This window comes from Clytia hemisphaerica, unplaced genomic scaffold (genome assembly GCF_902728285.1).
Source record: "Clytia hemisphaerica strain Z4C2 unplaced genomic scaffold, Clytia hemisphaerica genome assembly, whole genome shotgun sequence".
Lineage (NCBI taxonomy): Eukaryota > Metazoa > Cnidaria > Hydrozoa > Leptothecata > Clytiidae > Clytia > Clytia hemisphaerica.
Genome location: NW_027103911.1, coordinates 317,706 through 329,779, shown reverse-complemented (window position 1 = coordinate 329,779; position 12,074 = coordinate 317,706). Strand labels below are relative to the sequence as shown.

The following is a 12,074-nucleotide window of genomic DNA, read 5'->3' as shown; positions in this document are numbered from 1 at the left end:
TTCCCGTATCTTTTTTGTCAAACCCCGTAATACCGTACTGAAAAAGGGCAAATCCGGTCACACCGTAAAAGTACAACCCTATAAAGAATATCAGTACCCTTTTTCTTTCAGAAATCTCCCGTTCATCACTCATGATGATACCTATATAAAAAAGATTATTTCCAGAATTTCTGCATCGTAAATGACTCCTTGAAGAGCTTCACAACATCAAGAAATCAACAATGATAACATTTTCCTTGTTGTTTTACGTCTGTACAAAGATGGTCTTGACAGAAATACGAAATTTCTCTCTTTCCCTCTTCGCCTATCATTACGTGTTTTATTTGTACTTTTTATTAGAAATAAGCATAACGTATTTCTCCAAAATAAAAAGACAGCTCGTCAGGAAAAATAGAACCCTAGCTAAACGATAACAGATGAAGTTGACGATGAAGCACGAGTTATTTTTAAATATTTTGTCAAAATTTGCGAGGAAAAATACCACCTGGGACTCATGGAGGTGAAAAAGGTACACTGACCATAATCGCATCCACGTATCTCTTTTTTCGCCAAAGTACTAACTATACTAACGTAAAATCTGAATATTTGGTTTCTGTGCCATTCTCGATTCACTAATTCTCACAATAAAACATTAATCCTCTAATTTTCACTAAGTAGTTAGCTCAGTGAGGCCCTGGCCATAACACCAAAAACATTTTTCCATTACACTTTTTGAAATCATAGATTACACAATCACGCCATCATTCAAAAGGTTTGGGGCCTTCGAATAAGATTGGATCAGAAAAGTTTCATACCTCAAATACGTCATGGAATTTAGCTTCACATTGTTTCCTTGGTCTCAAAAGCCTCTTGTGAACTCATTTGAACACAATGACGGTTGACGTTGACAAATTCTAAAAGAAAAGGTCAAAATCTAAAGATTGACTTGAAGATTTGAGGAGAGGAAGCCATCTTAGACGTACATATTTGCTACATAAGATCGACGTTGTTTGAAATTCTTGATTCTTTTTCACATCAGATAACTTCGAATAAAACCTTTACTTCATCACAAACCCGATCTGTGTAAAATTTGCTGTTGAATATATTCTAATAAAATAACGATAATGAAAAGCTCGTTTTGCAATCAATGTGGTTTTGCAGAGATCAAATATGATTGAGTTTTTCCTACTTGATTCAGTTATAAAGAGATTATAAGCAATCATAGCTCAACATCAAGATACGACTAATTGGGGTCATACCCTCCTTTTCGTGTTCTGAAGGTACGTATTTAACTTTCAGCACACGCCAAGATCATGACACATGAAACTGCGTCTGGGTTGCTTCGATACCCTTTCCATTATGTACCTGAGTACTTGAAAAATTATTTTCCAGGGAAAAAAAAGTTATACGGGGATACGTAGCAATTAAGTAACACATTTAAAAAAATTCTTTTTTTAATATGATTGGTAAAAATTCAGATCAAGTTAGCTTATAAACTTGTGTGAAGCACCTCTCATCAGAAAAACATTCATAGTGTTCCTAGTGGTGTAATGCTCATTGGGTAAATTTTAGTGTCTAGGGGGCGAAATTTCGAAAAGCTCAACAGTAGATGATTGAAAAATCAGCACATTCTCCAAGCCCTAACACAACGAGGCCTTGATCTCAAAAGATCAAGGATGGAAATTCAATTGAAAATTCAAATATGAATTCAGTCAATGTTGGAGCCACCTATCTCCAACTACTTGATCCCATTACTACTTCCTGTCTTGCTTATATTTAGAGGAATTGGATAATCGAGTCCCAAGGTACTTTCAGTCACTTCTCCAAGCAATGACAGTTAAATAGAGAAGTTTGCATAATAAACACAATTTGTCATTTCATCGCAATAAATACAACCAAAAATAAACCTATTTTTAATGCGAGAAAAGACGAAGTTAAGTACGTTTCGACAATTTTGTTGTTATTGGTTTCTAATTGTTTTTCTTACGGAATGAGTTTGCATGCAGACATTTTTTTCTGAAAAAGATAAAGTTACACAAAGAGACGTAGAGAGACTGTACTTTTACATGCGAGCAAAAAGATGGGCTGGAAAACCAAAACATTCATTTTTCTGTTACCGATCATCGGATATTTCACGTATAAGTATCTCACTGATAATTTCTTATCACATGTTATAACGATCAGTAACATATACCCAAATCTTCCAATCGAAAATTTCGCAAAATTAAATCCTGATATTGGAGATTTCGCAACGCCAGATAATAAGATCTTGCCAAGATATGACTTTGTAGTGATCGGTGCTGGATCGGCTGGAGCTGTCGTTGCCAGGCGTTTGAGTGAAAACAAATCATGGAAGATTCTCTTACTAGAGGCTGGTGGTGGCACCAATATCTTGACCGAGATTCCGGGTCTTCTCTTCAACAATTTTATGTCATCTAATGACTGGTCATATAGAACTGAAGCAGCCAAAGATGGAAAAACATCAAGTATACATACTAAAGGTCAAGTGATTTGGCCCAGAGGTAAATTACTTGGAGGAAGCAGTTCCATAAACGGGTTAGTCTATGCTAGAGGTAATAAACTAGATTATAACCTATGGTCTGATCAAGGAAACCCAGGATGGAGCTATAAAGATGTGTTACCATACTACTTAAAATCTGAAGACCAACGAATCAAAAACCTAGCCAAGGATACAGAGCATCATTCTACAGGTGGTCGTCTGACAATCGAGGATGTTGACCGAAAAGGAATTTTTCACAAACTTATGGAAGGTTGTAAGAAGGTGTTACCAGAAAACCATGACTACAACGGTGGCACACAGACTGGATGTGTTTATTACCAAAACACAAAGACAAATGGACAACGATGTAGCACGGCTAACGCGTTTTTGAAGAACCCGCCATCAAATTTACATATAAGCCCCCTGTCACACGTTCTACAAATATCAATCCATGAAGATACACATCAAGCTACAGGTGTGGTGTATAAGAAGAATGGTAAAGTGGTGATAGTCGATGCTAGGAAAGAAGTCATCCTGTCTGCTGGTGCTATTGCATCTCCACAGGTACGAGATTATGTTTTCAAGCATTTTCAAGCAAATAAAAAGATTTTTCCAGTTATGATTAGTAAACCATTCTTTTATTTCCTGAAATGTTTTAGAATAGTTTATAACCCCTCCCTTGGGAAAATTACATTAAGTCATAGGAGGTTCCAAAAGAAAAATGCAAAAGCCTTTCCTTAGAACCACTGGGAATTTTTCTTGAAATACCCCCTTTGTGAATATATCATGGAATTGCCCAATATTAGTCTCGAATTTGAGCCAAACATAGACAAACACAAAAAAAACCCCTGTCTCACAGCCCCTATAGAACATTTTTCCCTAATGAGGATGAAAATTTCTATCGAAAACCTAATAGAGATAGAAATTCTATTGTTTCCAGGTCGAAAAATTAAGTGGGGATGGTTTTGGAGGACAATTTATGCCATTGATTTTCAAATGGGAATACAAAATGAAATGAAAATTTCCCAGTGGGCCTGAAATTGTGTGGTTTTTTCCCACCAGGAACAAAAGTTTGGCCAAATTTTCAAGTGGGGCAGAGGGATGTCAAAGATTTCCAACCTTTAAAAAAACTTATTCTTTTTTAGTGTGTACAGGAACAGAAAACATACAAAGACGTGATACAAACTTGAGACTGATTTATATTATCCAAAATCTTGACTTTAGATTTTGATGCTATCAGGTGTAGGACCCAAAGAGGAGCTTGAAAAACATGGTATACCACTCATCAAAGACCTCCCCGTTGGACAAAACTTGCAAGACCATGTGAACGTTGCACACCACATGACGTTCAATGAATCCATCGAAACTTTGCCAGAACAGTAAGTCAATGTTAATCATCCACCCAAGTAAGCAAACGTATTTAACATTCCCGCTAATATTTCTCGATAAAAGAAATACTACTTTCGGTGAATCGGTGGAATTCAATTTAGTCCTTTGAAACTTCATCTCTAACAAGGTTTTTCATTATCATTCTAAAGACAAATTCCATTCACAGTTTTCAGACATTTGAAACTTACAAAGAATATCACCAACATCGAACCGGTCTTCTCTCATCTGGCATCGTTCTCGGTGCATTCATGCCAGCATCTGAAAAAGCAAAGAAAAATGATTGGCCTGAAATTCAAACACATTTTTATCCACACTTGATAACATCACTCCCTGTATATCAACAAATTTTCAACTTCAATGAAGAGTACTGGAGAAATGTTATGCTGAAGGAATTGGAAGGGAAGAATGGTGTCACTTTTGTCAACTGTCTTCTACGGCCAAAGAGCAGGTTTGGATGGTTGTTATTTATGAAAAGTTAAAGCTTTGTTTGGTTGATGTATAAAAACACAGTTGACACTCTCTAATTCGATTTTCAAGGAGGGTTGAAAAAGGGAGCGTATCAAATACTAACGCGTTGTTTATGAGTGTTTCTTGCTGACGGTGACTTTTAATATTAACGAATAATGGAGCGTATCGAATAGTAGAGCGTGGTTTATGAGTGTTTCTTGTTGATAGTGACTTTTAATAATATCGAATAATGAAGCGTATCGAAAATTAGAATTTCGAATTAGAGAATTGAAAAACAGTTGTTAACCGGCAAGGTGGAGGGTAAGCGCCCCATATTGCTTGGTCTAAAGAAATTCTCAATAACTGAGTGAAATATCTCAACCTTTGACTATCTTTCAGAGGGCACATAAAATTGAGAAGCGCGAAGGCTGACGACCATCCAATCATCACCACAAATTATTTTGAGCATCCCGACGATCTCACGACCTTCGTTGAGGCCTTCAAGTTCGGGAAGAAACTGGCAGCGGCACTACCTCAATATAATGCTACACTCGTTGATTTGAACGATCCAACTTGCACAGAACACCCTTCAGGTAAAACACATTTTGAAATATTCACAGAAAAACGTCTATTTGATTTGGATCTGATAGCTTTTTCTTTAATCATGAGGAGGCTATAGAAAAACGTCTATTTGATTTGTATCTGATAGCTTTCTCTTTAATCATGGAGGCTAAAGAAAAACGTCTATTTGATTTGTATGTAATAGCTTTTTCTTTAATCATGTAGGCTATTACTTGAATCGTTTTCCTAATCATTTTTGACAAGGCTGTAACTATTTAAAGAATCCAAAAAATCATACTCCAGATACTCGTATCATATCAGAAAAGTAGAGTCATTGCTGGAAGTCGGGTCAAAATCCAAAAGCTTTGCCTGCTATCAGAAATTTATTTTATAGGAGATCATCACCTTTAGAAGAGCCCCCCCCAGCGGCACCCCTAATCACGCCATCACGCAAAAAAATTTTCTCCATCACGCATCACGCAAAAAATAGCGAAAAATAGCCCAAATCACGCATCACGCCTCAAATATTTGCCCTATCACGCATCACGCCACAATCTTGATCACGCCATGACGCCAAAAAAAATCTCTAATCACGCCATCACGCAAGAAAAAAGTCTCAATCACGCCATCACGCAAACCGTTGGGGGGGCCTCTTAGAAGGATGTTTGCCGAAATTTAGATACCTATGGTATCATCGATTTTCAAGAGACTCCTGGATTTTTTTACAAAGTTTTGTACTGAGCAAACACATTTGGAATTTAACCATATAGTTTCAGAAACCCGCATTGGTGCTCATTTTACCGGTGCTGGCGGGCATTAATCAGGCGAGTTTTGTACGATTTGTATTGATATTGATAAACCGTCAAACTAAATAATGTAAAATGAAAATAGCGTAAGTATAAAGTTTGACAATGAAAGAAAATAAGCCTAAGTCTATGAGTGAATCTATAATTATGTAGGAAATAAATAAAATGTTTGAGTTGAATAATCTCTAAGTCACAAAAGTAAAAAGTCCTAACTTAAGGTGTGTCAGTGAAAGAAACTTACCAGCTGGCCAAATGTGGATGCTGTGAAATGATGCCAGTAGGTAAATGAAAAACTCAAAATGTATAAACAAACAAAATGAACCATGAATAAATCAAATCCAAAATCAAAATGTGAGCAGAGGCTGAGACTGAATGAGTGCTCACGGAGTGCCACATGGAACAATGGCAGCCATGTTGAATTTATGAATGACTAAGTTGCATGATGCTTACTGTCTAATGGCATTAGCAAGACTGACTTTGAGACACACCTTTTATGCATAAGTCTACCATGTTGGCATGCCAATTCCAACATGATGACTCATCATAATGGTAGACTAAGAAGTGAGGTCAAGGTCAAAGGTCAAATAAATTATGATGTCATGAATAAATTTGTAAATAATTAGCTAATGAAAATAAATTATGATGGCATGAATAAATTAAATTAAATTGAATAAATTTTACTGAAATTGCATAAATTATAAAATATTTGTTTTGTTTTGATTTTAAATTTTTTTTTATATATACAGATTCAAACATTAGGGAGGTTAAGTATCAAAGATAAATCTACGCGACGAACGGACCTTTTCTCTGCAAGATGGTAAGGGTAGCAAAGTAGATGTTACATCTTCTTTGTTCAACAACGAAGATGTTCACGGTTTTTCGTTCTTGAGCTGTTTTAGCCTGGATCCTAGAAAATGCAGGTCCACATGTTTACTGCAGGTTGCGGGTCAAAACCCGTTCGTTCGTCGCGTTGATTTATCTTTGATACTTAACCTCCCTATTAACTTAACAGAGACCCTGTACAGGTTTTTTATAGTTAGCCCCGGGACGATTTTTAATTTCCCTTCTTTGATAATTGTAGGTTCAGACGATTATTACAAATGCATCGCACAGAGGGCAGCAGGTACGGTCTACCACCCTGTGGGTACGTGCAAGATGGGACCCTATACTGATGACCGAGCAGTTGTGGATGCAAGACTCAAAGTCCATGGTATCAAAGGATTGCGTATTATTGATGCGTCAATTATGCCAACCATTGTCAGTGGAAATACTAATGCACCTACAATTATGATTGGTGAAAAAGGAGCTGATATGATCAAAGAGGACTGGTCAAAAGGATAAATAACATTTCAGGATCCGTTGAAATCATAAATAAAGCACTTATGGTTAGAACAAACATAATTGTTCCGTTCATTTCTTTTTTTTTTTAGCCTCGCAGTATTCTCAATTTGTGGAATCTCAGGCTAAATTGGAGTGAGTAATCATTACAGACCGAATGTTCCTAAAGGTATTATCATAATTTGTAGAGTTTATATTTCTAACAAGATATCCAGAAAACGTTTATCATAATCTGTTATGGGAAAGACCCTGTATATTTCGACGTTTTTGCCAATTTCACCCTTTTTGTATAAATGATCGTTATTCCGTTAAAATGATTCAATTCATAATGATAGTTTAATATATTCAAAATAAGTATATTTGTATTTCGTCGCATCAAAATAAAAAAGATTTAAGTCCATTTTTGTTGTTTTGAGAAAATCGACTTTAAATTATTTGTCCTTAAATCCTGAAAAACCATTAACATTTGAAATGTTTTTGTGTTAAAAAAGCCTTGGGTCCAAAATTGTTTCCACTCTGGACTTACTACTTTTTTGCCCTCAACTGATGTGACTTACTAGTAAGGCTTTTTTGCCCTGAAAATAAAGTGAAAAGTAAAATTCTTTTTTTTCTAAAAGCTTAAAATTAGGCCACTTTAGGTTGGTTTTTGATGGATTTAAGCCGATACATAGATAAAAAATGGGGTGTAAAGCAAAAAATTAAGTACATACATTAAGTACATTTCCAAAAAATGTACTTTAAAAGCTTTTTTATTTTGATGCAACTATTTGTTTATTTTAATTGTAATTTCCTTTGTGATTGTTTTCTTTGCTTTTCTCTTTTATCATTTCATTTTACATTCATGTCCTGTAGCTTCCCCTGAGATTGAGGTACAAAATGATTGATGGACAAAACATTTGAGACAAAGGGGATTTCCCGGCGAAATTAAACTACAATTGGAAAGTAGAGTGTTAACTCTGAGTTTTAACATGAGACTTAAGACTTAGGAGGATCTTAGGATCTCAGGATTTAAAAGCTCAAATCTGCTCCAATAAGGCTTGGAATATAGCCTAGAAGCCACCGAACCCTTCTTAAATCGAAATATTCAATGAAAGAAAGTGGAAGTGCTATAATAGCAATTCTCGCTCGAACTTTAAATTCTGAAAAGCGTTAAAATACACTAAAATGTCAATATACCGGGTGTCCCGGTATATTGGTATTATACAGGTATTATACAGGTATAAACTGACGTTTTGACTTCCATGATTGTAGTCATTTATAACCTTGTATCTTATTCTTAGCGTTATTCGAAAAATATAACCGTTGAGGAATACGTAAATTGCACACATCCTCCAACATAATCCCTTCATAAATTTTGAAAAACGGTGGTATTTTTGTAAAGATTATGAGAATTTGTTGTTTTGTTTTTATTTGGAAAGAATTTTATGTTCTTATATGAAAAAACGGTTGTTCAATTGTAGTAAAACTCGCAAAGAAAAATGATATCTTCCCCCCATAAGATACTATATTTATTTATTCTTCTGTTGTTCCTCGCTAACGAAACAGTTTTTTATAGACGTTTGTGGTTCAAAGTTCAAGTTAATGTTTATTAAATTTCAAATAACAAAGAAATTCTAAGAAACAGTTTTTTGCAAACGGCACTTTATTCCGGAAAGTTCTATAGTAACAAATACTATCGTGTGTGTATTATGTAATGTGTGTACTAATTTTCACACTGCAAGTTGTTGAAATACATATTAAAAATACTTTGATCTAGAATTTTGGTTTGACAGGTAGGAATAGTTTTATCGTTAATTCTTGAACTATTTTACCCTTTTTACTGCCACCAGTCACATGTAGGGTTGCAAAAGCAACAAAATGTAAAATCAATGCCTTTATAAGTGCTTTTTTGAAAGTTTGGGAAAGAAGTACAAATTTTTGAGAAAATGTTTGTGAAGATTTTGTAAAGATTTTCAAAAATGAGTTCAGTATTTGTCGAAATAATTTCTAATCTCTTGATATTATTTGCCATAGAATGTCTATTATGGAAACAGACGGTAGAGATGTACAAAACATCGATGGAACAAGCATATGTGGTCCACCTACACCTTCTTGGAAACAGTTTTGGTTGGACAAATCTGGTAGAAGAGTGATCCCAAAAAAATGTCAAATATCTGGTTGTACAAATAGAGCCACTGATGGTGCTCATGTTTGGATTAAAGGTTATAACGGCGTCCCTCTAAAAAGAATGTATATATTACCCACGTGTAATCCTTGTAACAATCCCAGTAATACTGCATGGATGCCGACTTTACAATCAGCTATTGCAGTTCATATCTCCGAGAAAGATGCAGATTATGACCCACAATGTCATTGATGACTTAATACAATTTTGTATATTAATAATATAGTATTAGATATAAGGCGAGACCAATTTAATTTGTTGTTCTACGGGCAGATCGTTAGCAAATTATGGGTCGGTCGGTCGGTAAAATAAGAATAAATTTTTCATTTATCAGGGTTGGTAAAGTACCGAGAAAATGTTTTCCAAAAAATATCTGGATAAAAAATTCACTTTTTTTATCTTCGATGAAGATCATAATAAAATCATAGTGTATGGAATACTTGATTTTATAAATTTTTCAATTCCTTGAATTAATTTTCAGCTTTATCAAATTTGATTCTTACAAATAACTAGTGTGTGAAATATATTGTAGTGGAAATTCAATATTATCATTTTTTTAATTTTAGCAAAAATAGGGTCGGTCAGGCCCGTAGAACAACAAATTAAATTGGTCTCGCCTAATAAGAGATGATAAAACGAAACTAATCACTTTCTAATTTCTATTTTCTAGTCCACTTAGCTTTTTTGGTCGCCCAACAACGCGCACACCATTGAAAATTAGAAAGAAGTTGAGAAAATCAAAACAAAAGCAATTTGTACACGATGAAAATAAACACACAATCAGTATGTTTACCTTCTCGCTGATTTGCTACTACTTCAAAAAGAATAATAGAAGAGACGCACAGCTTTGCGAACAACTTTCAAAAAAGCTCACGCCGTTCATTGCAACAAGGCTTAATTTATGCAAATTATGCAATTATCGAGCCGTGCGCTTCGTTCAGAAACTGGGCTGTAACTTTTTACACCCCCTTCTCTTAGACCCGGTAGGATTTTTTAGTCAGTGGGGATAAAAATAACGGACTGAAACTCGATGGGGATTAATATTCCCATATTTTTTAAGGCTGGGGGTTTCAATTCCCTTGTTTTCAAGTCAGAAAATTCAGTGGGGATGGGAAAAATGGCAAAATGTTTTGCAATGAGAATTGGTTTATTTGATTATTTTTCAGTGGGGACAAAATTTGGAGGATAATTTTCCACCGGAGTCGATATTTTGGACAGTTTTTCCAGTGGTTCTCAGTGGGTCTGTGAGAAGGGGGTGTCTTTATATAGATAAAGAATTTGATTTAAAACCGTCAACTGCTCTAACTTGGGACAATCTGACAAAACATGGGACGGCAATTCGGCCACCATTTTACCGAACCTCCAAAGTCATTTGATTTAAGTTACAAGCTTTTTTTTATAAGAATGGTGTAAATCCATTTCGTCATGGATATTCTTAACTTTTTTGGGAAAATCATCCTAAAATATTCTTACAGCATTCTTAGGTTAGGATCCTAATTCAGACTAGATTTAACAGTTAGTACATACGTCTCAAGCATAAAATGGCATTTTTGTGAAAGGAGTGAGCCTTACTTGGGGTTAATTGACAATTTGTAATTGAAAATGCTCTAAAGAATGGCATTCTTAGCTTGAGTAGCAAAAAGATCCATGATGGTGATATTCTTAGCATTATTCTTAATTTTTTGGCCATTTTCATCATGGACATTCTTTAAAATTGTATTCTTATAAAAAAAGCGTTTAATGAACGGCGTATAAAAATACACGATTTCTCGTTTGCACCGAGTAGGCTTTTAAATCGAAATATGAAATAAATCCGTAGTGGAACACACGCGAATGGCTGGAACGAAGAAGACCAAATTAGTGGCAAAACGATGGAGCATTTGACGCCATTCGCACGGCACACACTCGTTATTTGTTAATCCCATCGGCCGATAAGCGGTTAGGCGGCGGGCGTTCTCTAATTCTCCAATCGGCGTCCGGTCATTTTGAATGAAAACAAAAAAGTTAAAAAGGGCGCGCTATCAGTGAAAGTTTATGGTGACATGTTATGACAGAAAGTATGATTGATGAACTTGGTGTAGTTATCAAAACAAATTTGTGAGGCCCGAAATCTTCGAGTTAGAAAACTTCGAGTTAGCAATTTTTGAGTTAGCTAAATTATGACGTCATAAACGTGCAAATTATGACGTCACTCAACTCTAACGCGATACTAAATTTTCAAAAAAGGATTTTCGAGTTAGAATTAACTCGAATTTTATTTTTCGCAAAAAGTTTTTCGAGTTAGCTAACTCGGATTTTTTTTCACTAAACCTCTTTTCTCGAAGATTCCGGGCCTCCGAATTTGTTGTTAAAGAGATTTAACAGTAAGTGAAAATACAGGCCAGGTATCAACAGTACCATGTTTCGACCAACCGTCCCAAGTTAGAGCAGAACATTAACTGTGAAAAGATTTTTCAAATAAAATATTTATTACACCCCTGCGTCACCTGATCCCGGGGGACAAGCTGGAGTTTTTACAAGCTCTTATTTGATTTGGTTGGTCGTTAAGATGTAATAAAAAAATATTATTACTTTTTCTAAAGAACGCGTCATCTCTATCACTTTAAATGACCAATTAGTAAAGTATCTGGTAAAAACTCCAGCTCATCCCGGCGAAAAAAATTGGCCAAAAAATGGCAAAATTTTAAGTCATAGTGGGAAAATGAGTTAACGCAGTCAAAACTATTGAATCTTTCTTGGCCCTGTCCCGGGGGGGGGGGGGGTACTTAGGCCTGAAAGATCGAAATTGGTCAAAATTGGTCAAATCTGTCCCAAAGGGTCGCAAAATTCCGAAAATTTTCCTTTGTTTTCTACTATTTAGTCCCGGTAAGGGTCCAAAGTTCAAAAGTCG

The 12,074-nt window shown here is 35.4% G+C and overlaps 1 protein-coding gene across 1 annotated transcript; it reads left to right on the top strand.

Annotated features, from left to right (window-relative positions):
- Positions 1-1,923: 1,923 nt before the first annotated feature.
- On the top strand, positions 1,924-7,439 carry LOC136809239 (glucose dehydrogenase [FAD, quinone]-like). The gene is made up of 5 exons (XM_067065757.1): positions 1,924-3,043; positions 3,704-3,858; positions 4,035-4,316; positions 4,715-4,908; positions 6,764-7,439. Exons 1-5 carry the CDS (start codon positions 2,060-2,062, stop codon positions 7,021-7,023), a joined length of 1,875 nt encoding a protein of 624 aa, XP_066921858.1. The 5' UTR covers positions 1,924-2,059; the 3' UTR covers positions 7,024-7,439.
- The last annotated feature ends 4,635 nt before the right edge of the window (positions 7,440-12,074 follow it).

Bases quoted from the DNA above. Each gene is read 5' to 3' on its own strand.
- LOC136809239 (XM_067065757.1), top strand. From the start codon at position 2,060: ATGGGCTGGAAAACCAAAACATTCATTTTTCTGTTACCGATCATCGGA. The intron at 3,859-4,034 runs GTAAGTCAATGT...TTCCATTCACAG, and splicing joins ATCGAAACTTTGCCAGAACA to TTTTCAGACATTTGAAACTT. The intron at 4,909-6,763 runs GTAAAACACATT...TGATAATTGTAG, and splicing joins TTGCACAGAACACCCTTCAG to GTTCAGACGATTATTACAAA.